Source organism: Paroedura picta, chromosome 10 (genome assembly GCF_049243985.1).
Source record: "Paroedura picta isolate Pp20150507F chromosome 10, Ppicta_v3.0, whole genome shotgun sequence".
NCBI lineage: Eukaryota > Metazoa > Chordata > Lepidosauria > Squamata > Gekkonidae > Paroedura > Paroedura picta.
The window spans coordinates 88,069,056-88,078,034 of NC_135378.1; the positions used below are offsets into that span (position 1 = coordinate 88,069,056).

At 60.0% G+C, this 8,979-nt stretch overlaps 1 protein-coding gene across 2 annotated transcripts; it reads right to left on the reverse strand.

Moving 5' to 3' along the window:
• Positions 1 to 3,686: 3,686 nt before the first annotated feature.
• Positions 3,687 to 8,174, reverse strand: PCGF1 (polycomb group ring finger 1). 2 transcript variants are annotated; one of them, XM_077301413.1, is made up of 9 exons: positions 7,867 to 8,160; positions 6,705 to 6,810; positions 5,662 to 5,814; positions 5,372 to 5,443; positions 4,755 to 4,860; positions 4,440 to 4,473; positions 4,127 to 4,213; positions 3,926 to 4,006; positions 3,687 to 3,824 (listed from the first exon to the last, which is right to left on the reverse strand). In XM_077301413.1, exons 1-9 carry the CDS (start codon positions 7,963 to 7,965, stop codon positions 3,777 to 3,779), a joined length of 786 nt encoding a protein of 261 aa, XP_077157528.1. In that variant the 5' UTR covers positions 7,966 to 8,160; the 3' UTR covers positions 3,687 to 3,776. The 2 variants fall into 2 exon arrangements, with proteins under 2 accessions (XP_077157528.1, XP_077157527.1); XM_077301412.1 differs by having other exon boundaries at positions 3,687 to 4,006; positions 7,867 to 8,174.
• Positions 8,175 to 8,979: the final 805 nt, after the last annotated feature.

Below are 8,979 nucleotides of genomic sequence, written 5' to 3' on the forward strand. Positions count from 1 at the left end.
GAGCCCCTGTTCTCCCAACAACAAAGTGGATCACAGGCATGATTCCTTAGAACCTGCTCTCAAAATTTGGGTTCAGCCCTGGAACTGGCGACAAATGCAGCAGCTCCTGAGCATGTGCAGGGTGCAAGGACACAATGGCTGTGGCCACAGGGACTAAATGTAGTCTATATGCCGGCAGGCAGGCAGAACACCCCTGTTGTGCCCTCTGCTGTGCCCTCTGCCCCTCCTTGGCCCACTAGATGCCAAAATGCCCCCTCAAGGGCCCAGAGACCCCTGCTGCAGAGGCAAGGGCAGACACACATCCAAGTTGCACCCTCAAAGGCCTGAGCAGGAGGGACATTCTGCAAAAAGCCTTCCCCCTGCGGACCCCCGGGGTCTCTCCTGGCAGCCTGGCCCAAAGATGAAGGCCTGCTGCTGCTGCTGCTGCTGCTGCTGCCAACTCTGCTGGTAGGGTGAGAAATAGGCAACAGCTGGAGCTGGGGGAGGCTGGGCCCGCGTAACCAGATCCCCCCATGGCGGCTGGGGGGGGGCAGTGGCAGCCAGCTCACTCAGGGGTTAAGCACAGGCCATCAGGACAGTTAACTATCAGCCAGGGCCTTGTAAATCTTCTGAGGGGGCGAAGGGGAGGGGGGGCTGACACACAGGCACCCGTAGGGCGAGCACAGGACAGCACAGCAGCACAGCGAGAGCTGCCGGCAGGCTGGGAGAAGCCGAGGGGGCAGGCGGGCAAGCAGGCAAAGAAGAGCCCTGAGAAGCCCCTGTGCAAGGCGGCTCCCAGCAGCCCAGCAGGGGAGGAGGGCCAGAGCAGCAGGCAGGCAGGCAGGCAGGCAGGCAGGCAGGCAGGCAGGAAGGGCTCTGCATTCAGCCTCCAGCCCGGAGCCCAGACAGACACGGGAAGGGGACAGCCGCTGTGGGGTAGGAAAAGGAAGTGCCAGCCACCTCCGGAGAGGCACTGCCAGAAGCCCACGCGGAGGAACTCCATCCTGTGCCATGCAGAGAAGGGAGGCAACCAGTTTCCTGGAAAGAGGGCCAGGGAAGACAGGACTGCGCCAGGTGGGCACAAGGGCAGCTTTCAGGTGCCTCAAACAGACCCACGTCCAGGGCTATGGCTGGAGGGGAGCAGGGTTAGTCCCCATTGGGCACAGAGCTCTGTGGTCAAAGTCCTGCTCTCCTCTTCCTATGCACCTCTGCAACCAGTTCAGGCTTGGGTCAGCTGGCTTCTTCCAAGGATGGGCTGGAAATCCTCTCCAAAGCATGTGCCATTCCCCAGCTGAGCCCCAAGGGCTCTGGGCCTGGCAGAGCCGAGGAGTTTGGGGCATTGGTGATGCCCACAGCGGGCAGTGAGAGGGCAGGGCGCAGAACCAGGAGCTCCAGGCAGGGCCTTGCCACAGCTGCCAATCGCAGAGGAAAGGCCACCGAAATGGACACGGCTTGGCGCACCTTTCCCCCCAGGCCCTCAGAGTGCCTGTGTGGAGGGCTCCTGTGAGCACTTGGATCTGTCTGTCTGACAACTGTGGGGAACGGGATGCTGCATCAGCCAGACCCACCTTGGGCTGAGGCAGGTGGGGCTCCCACCCACAGCCTGGGCTTCCCCAAGGAAGAGAGGCAAGGGGGCAGGATAGAAGATGGGAGAGGGCCTGGGGGCCATCACTGGGAGACACCCTCTGCTGTGGGGCACCAGCTGACTAGCCTTGAGGCCCAGGGGCAGCACCTGAGGGACCAGGGGTGCATGGGTACCACTTCCCAAAGAACCACTCCCACCCCATCCCACCCCTGCTGTGGGGGAACAGCAGACCCAATCCCCCCTACAGTCATGAATTGGCTTGGGAGGCACGTCAGGCCTGCTCTGCAGTCAGTGACTGGGCCTGAGTTCCAGTTCTCACCCGGCAAGCCCTTCATGGCCTTGGGCTCCTGTCCCTGTAGGGCCCCTCTGGATCTGCTCCAGTGCTCTGAGGGACGCCGTCCCAGATGGTTGACTTGCATGGCCTCCGTCTCAGAGAGAAAGGGGGACAATAAATGCCGTGAATAAGGTCAGCGAGGGCTCCTCCACATGCCTCCTTCATTCTGGCTCCCGGCAGAGAGCCCCTGGTCTGTGGCCATCTCAGTGACGTCTCCCCTGGCATCGTTGCATAAAGGGATTAGACCAGTCATGTCCTGGTGGCCTCTCAGGAGGTCTCTGTTGTCAAGGAAGGTGGTCTCTTGGGGCAGTTCCCACCCCTTGGCATATCACTCACCCCCCATCCCCCACTTTACCCAAAAGCAACATTCATATGTTTCTTATCGCTCAAATTATTATACTTGGGATGGGATGTATGGGAAACATTTTTACAAAACACTGCAGAAGCAGATCTGTTAACTCCTGGCTGGCTGGCAGGGGAGGGAGACACTGGTGACACTTGTCATGGGCAGGGAGAGAAAGGACCAGTCCACAGCAGGGAGGGCTGACAGGAGACAGCATGGGACACTGGCAGGGGGCTGTGGGAACAAAGGGAGTGTGCATTCTTCATAAAATCAGAGTCTAGTAGCACCTTTAAGACCAGCAAAGATTTCTTCAGACTGAAGAAAGCTCACACCTTGAATAAATCTTTGCTGGCCTTAAAGGTGCTACTGGATGCTGATTTTATGCACATTTGAATCTGTGCATTCTTTGGTCATGGTTGCATCCCACCTAGACTTCCCCTAGCTGAGAACTGCTGGTGACTGCAATTTCTGCAGCTTCTGCTGCAAGGCCTCACAGAGGGGCAACCTGTGCAAAGACAGGGGAGGCTTGTTGATGGGCGTGTTTTGTTTCCATTTCAGCATAAGTCTCCCTTTTGCATTGCGTATCTGAGGTCTTCTGCTTTCTGCACTTTTCGATCTGCCTGGAGCCCCAGGCCACAGCAAAACAGTGCAAGGAGTCAAGGGAAACAGCAGCTGACAGCCCGGGGCGGGGCAGGGGGGGGGGAGCCTTGCTCCCCTCTCACTTGCCAAGAGACACAGCTGGGACAGGAGAGGGCCAAGTCGGAGCCCCCCTTTTGTTACTGAGATCTGGAGATGCCAGAAGTCGAAGGCGGGCTCAGAGTTCAAATCTGCCCAGTGAGACTGCTCTGTAGCCAGCCAGGGCGAGGCACCTCACAGCCTCTCTGAAGCATGGAGGGCTGCAGGCATCTCTGTCACCTTCCCCCCATCATGTTCTGACAGCTTGCCCAGATGGCCACCCGACTGGCCATAACAATAGCGGCTAATTGGCTGGGAGCCAGGGGACCCCACCCTCCCAGTAGAGCGTGTGCGTTTGTGTGTGCGCTCAGAACTGCATTAGCATCCATTATTGGGGAGAGGGGGGGGGACAGGGGGGAGAGACAATGCCGGGGATCATTATTTGCTCACTGGAATCCTGACACCCACGGGAGAGGGAGGGGGCTGACGGAGATTAATCTGCCCGGCCAACCCAGCAACTGCTGCCTGGAGATCGTGCCGGAGCCGGCAGTGCATTAAATCACTGTGCAGGAATTGGGGGGGGGCGATATGGGCTGTCTTCCTCCAGGCTCCCCGTCCCCTCCCCAAACCCAACAGGAAAACGGGGGCCCACCTGCCACCTACTGGACACTCTAAGGAACTGAAGCCCCCCTCCATCTCTTCCTGCGCAAAGCGGGAGGGGAGGGGGCTTTCTAGTCCCTGAGGCTAGGAGAAGAGCTGCAAGACACGGAGATTTTCAGTTATTTTATTCCAAAAATAAATTCATATTGAAGCAGCAGAGGCAGGCTTAAATTAAAGGTCTGGTGCAAGGAGGGGGGCCTCTACCTCCTCTTCTCTTTCACGCTGTAGTGCAGCAGGAGTGGGGCAGGCTGCAAAGCAAGCAAAGGGTCAAAAGGCTCTGCTCCCAGAGTGGAGCAAGTTCCCTCATGCCCCTCCCCAGCAGGCCATACCCCCTTCTGCCCCTCCTGACCTTGCCAAACCAGCGGGACAGCCAGAGATGCTTCAAGGTCATGTGATCTGGAAGCACTTCGTTGTCAAAGAGCACTTGCACCTAAGGAGGCCAAGAGAGGGAGCCATCACTCTCAGCACCACCAAGGAGGAACCCAGGCACCCTGCTGCTTTGCACTGCCCACCCCGCCCCTCCCAGTCCATCGGCCGCCATCTCACTCACGTGGGGCAGGGCCAGCTCCAAGCGGCAACACAGAACACGGCGGAGGTGGCGGATCTGGGCCCGGACTGAACAGCGAACGTACTTGTGCTGGGGAAGCAAGCAAAGGGATGCTGCTCCACTCTGGACCCTGCCGCTTGCAGGGGGGATGTGGGCGTATGGGGGGGGGAGCTGGCAAAGAGCCACCCCCACACTTCCTGCTTGGTCTTGGGAGCTTGCAGGCCCGAGGAGGGGGGGGCTGGGTCCAGTTTTCCCCCACTGCCCCTCAGGCTTCCATATCTCCCAGTTGCCCCCTTTCCACTTCTGTCCTGATTACCTGAAGGACGTGCCTGGTCTTCTCTTTCCCAGAGCTGTAAGAAGAGAGGGGGGGGTCAGTAGGGAGGCCAAAGGACCCGGAAGTGCTAGCAGAGCCGGGCTGCAAGCCCCAAAGAGACCACTAGTCTGACAAAAAACATGGGCTTCCAGGTTCCCAACCAGGAGCAAGTCTTGGGCAAAGATGCAGACAGAACCAGGTTGTCTAAGGACATCCCCCCCCGTGTTTCCTGTTTTCAGGGGTCAGGGAAGCGAAAGGAGAAGGGGGGGAGCCTGGAACCTCCAATACCTTGAAGCCCCCTGCCCCCATCATACTGACCCTTGCTTCTCCAGACAGAGTGAGACGTGTTCATCGAAACGGAAGTAATGGGCCCGAGAGTGATCAAAGTCGGGGCACGGCAATCCCATGTGGTCAGAGACGGGGTCTGGGGGAGAGATGGAGCATCAGGGGCAGGCAGTTCATACACACACACCCTCCCAGGCTTGCTAAGTTCCGTAGGACCTGAAAGATGGAGCTCTTTTGTGGAGCTTATGGTTGAGGCCAGCCAGAAAATGCTTGAATCTACATTTCCGACCTCCTTCTTACATTTAACATCTTTCCTGGCTGAAATTACTATATATCTCTGTAATTATGGTCGGTGCTAATAGTGGTTCTATCTGCAATTTTAAAGTTTGTTGATTCAATTTTATTCTTAAGTAGAAGATGTACATTTTATTGGTTTTATTATGATTTATCTGATTTGTTGTTTATCACCTCAAGGTGGCAACGTCCAAGAGGGTCAGACAGGTGGTCAGTCCAGAGAGAGAGAGAGAGAGAGAGAGAGAGAGAGAGAGAGAGAGAGAGAGAGAGAGAGAGGACCAAGGGGCACCCCCTTTCCCTCCCCACCCAGAATTCTGGATCCATTCTACTTGGGGGAGGGAAAGAGCAAATCACACCTTCATGACTGGGTTGGGTGACCCGCTCCAGGCCTCGGGACTGGCAGAACTCCCGGATCCGCCTCTCCTCACCTGCAGAAGACAGACAGTCAAAAGCGCCAGGCACAGGGCAAGCCCCAGTCAGACAGGAGGAGCAATCCAGAGAACAGTCTCTCCCTGCTCTGGGATAGGGGACCACTGAAGGAGAGGGCTACAGCTAGGTTGGGCATGTTGGTTAGCATCAGCAGCCTCCTTGCAGTCCAACCGTGGGGTCCCCAAGTGCCTGCCCCCCCATCCCATATCCCACTCACTCTCCTGCAGGCCGGGCACCAGCTTGTAGACAATGTCTTGCATGACACGATCCAGTTTGAGGTTGAGCAGGGGCTGCGTCTCATGGATCTTGGTGCTGCACAGGGGGCAATACTTGCTGGTCTGCAGGTACTTCACGATGCAGCTCTTGCAGACTGCAAGGGAGAGCCCCCGCGTCAGCCCCCACACCTCTTGCCCCAGGAGCAGCTCCCGACCTCCCCCCAGGGCTTCTTTGCACAAGGTGTGGGGCACATCAGCCCCATGTGTGGACTCGACTGCCAGCCACCACACTTTGCCACAGAGATCAGACGGGCTCTGGTGGGCCAGGCTCCTTTGTGTCTCTACCCCAGACAGCTAAGTTCTTGGGGGGGGGGGGGTCGGGGTCCCTTAGCTCTCTGTGCCTCTGCTACAGACCTCCAAGCATCTGGCAGATTCCTGGGAGACTCTGGAGGCGCCCCTGGCTCAGGGGAAAAGCTTCCCCACCAGTTAACAGGTGCAGACACCACAGGGATGGGAAAGACCTTTCTCAGCCTCTGCAGGCTGAGGGATCTGCCTCAATACAAGTCTGCATCCTGCACTCAAAGGACCAGTTGGATCCAGCCTACTGAGGAGAGGGGCCCTGAGTGCCGTCCTCTCCTGCTGCACTTCTTGGAGACCATGTTGTGGGGTCTCAGTGGAGTTCAGGGCCTAGTACTTCTGCTTACAGGAGTCCCTTTTAGGCGCTTCTGGTGGATTTCATGCCGTATTTCTTGTCCATTCCTCTCAACTGCTAGCTGCTGGTGTCGGAAAGGAGCTCCGTCACGAATGCTGACTGGAGCATCTGGCGCTTGACTGAGAATGAACGCCTTTATTTTGGAGGGCCTTTTGGAACTGCACGTGACCACTTCTACTTCTTAAAACTGTTTCTTTGCATTTCTTCTTTTCTGTATGGCCCCATGAAAGCAGATGTCTGTACTGCAAGGCCCCCGTGGCCCTAAGCCTCCCCGCCCCCTCGGTCCAGGCACAGAGCCTCGCACAGGAGGGATTCCCTCCCCCCCCCACTCACAGGTGTGCAGGCATTCTGTGATGGTGGTGGCGTCAATGAAGTAGCCAGCGCACAAGAAGCACACAATGTGCTCATTCAGTTCTTTCATCTTCACTTTCACCTCCTCCTGCAGACAAGCAGACAGACAGGTGGACTCCCAACAGATGCTCCTGGTGCCCCAATAAGTAGAGGAGCCCCCATCTCCCCCTGATCAGGGCAGGGAGGCCAGCAGGAAAGGAAGCCTCAGAGGGAAGCTGCTTGTGAGACTGAAGCCCAGCCCAGTGAGCCGCATTTGAATTTGAAATTTGAATGTTTCATGTAAGTTATAATGTTCTGTGTAAACTGCCCAGAGCTGCAAAGAAATGGGGGGTATAGAAATATAAATAAATAAATAAATACCATAGTTTCCACAGAACCTGCCTGCAGGTCAAGAAACACCTGGGCACCACCTTCAGCACCTCTGACTGTTTTGTGGGCTGGGACTGCCCCGTAGCCGCCCCTGTGCCAGAACTGCCTCCATTTTCACCTGCCTGGAAGTTGCCTCCAAGGCCTAACTCCCTCCCACCCTTTGCTTTCTGGAGCTGATGCACACGCCCTGGTTGCTGCTTGAGCCAGTGGTGGAACAGGGGGGGGGATGGTGCCAGCCACGGCCTGGAGGGAGCCATGTCTGACTGGGCACGAGCTTGACCCCACGGCCTCAGGCCAGCCCTGCACCTCCTGGGAATGGCAGTGAGCCCTCTCCTTGGAGCCGTAGTTCAGCTGGCTCCCCCAGAAGGATGGTGGCCCCAGAGAAGGCCCCCAGAGGAAGGGGCTGGCCTACCCATTGACAAATGGGTCCACCGGGCCCAGCACCACGGCCAATGACCCCTTGGGAGGTCGGTGGGGAACAGAACTGGGGCTGGTCATCCTGCTGCCTGCTGGAGAAGGAGGATGAAAGCGCTGGGCTCCGTACCCCGCTGCTCCCTCCCCGAGCGACCTCCCGGCAGGCAGGTGGGGCTGAGAGAGCTCAGGGAGAACTGAGACTGGCCCAGGGTCACCCAGTGAGCTGCGGGTGGCGGGCGGTGGGGCGGGGTCGGAGCGGCCCCCCCCCCGCGCCCTCCGCTGCGCCTCCCCGGCCTCCCGCCCACCGTCCGGGATTCCCGGGCGGGGGGCGCCGGGGGGGAGCGTCCCGCGGCGGCCTGACCTCGTTCCGGAGCGGGTCCATCTTGTAGACGGCCTGGAGCTGGTTGCGGAGCCGCATCGCGATCGCCATCGGGCCCCCAACCGGAGGAGGCGAAGCCATCTTGGGGCCTCCGCCGCACTTCCGGCTTCCGGGGCGGGGCCTGGCGCTGGCGACTACGTCTCCCGTCGTGCCTCGCGGCGGAGGCTTCCGCGCCCGGGAGCGCGGGGCAGCCTGGGATCCGTAGTCCCTCGGGGAGGGTCTCCGGCCGAGGCGGCCCTCGGGGCTCAAGGGGGCCTCCGGCTCGGCGGCCGAGAGCGTGCCCGGGCCGGGCGGGAGACGCGCCGGGAGGGCTGGGCGGGAGGGGGCTGGGCAGGGGCAAGGGCAGGGGCTGGCCTGGGCCCCTGCCGCCCTGCGCCCCCTTCTGCCAGGGCCGGGCGGGTCGCGGCTGCCTTCTGCTCCTGCCATTGCAGCCCCCCTCCCCTGGCCGGGTCCTGCGCCCGCCTTGCGCCCGTGGGGCCCGGGGCGGGGGGGGGGGTGGGGGGCTGGCTCCTGTTAGGTCAGTGGTGCCCAGAGCGCGCCGCCGGTGGGGTTCCCTGCGGCCCGTTCAGGCGGCGTGAAGCAGGGCGGGAGGCCGGCGGCAGAGAGCGGGAAGAACATTTGCTTCGGGCCCCACTGACGGGCGGCCGCTGCCTGCTGAGCAAGATCCTCCCAAGTGCGTCTCCGGCTAAGCGAAGCACGGAGCCTCCTTGTTCTCAGCGGCACCGGTCAGCGTTCTTGGGGCTCGTGGGAACGGGATGGCAGCCCTGTGAAGGGGTGAATCGTCACCGCATCAGTGCGGCCGTTTTGCAGACGTTCTGTCCCCCCAACACCGGGAAGGGCGGAGGCAGGGCCGGGGCAGCCCCAAGCCCCCTCCCAGGGGGCTCGGCCGCTTCCCTGGCTGCGGAACGCGGGCAGGTGCTGCCCTCAGGCGGCCGCCGCGAGAAGTGACCGAGGCCGATCGCCCGGCTGCCCAGAGAGCAGCGCTTTATTGCAGGCGGAAAGGAGCCCTCGTTCACAAGCGCTCTTCCTCGGGACCAATGGGGGGGGGGGGAGGGGTAATTCCCAGAGAGGTTTAATTCGAGTCCAGATGCAGAA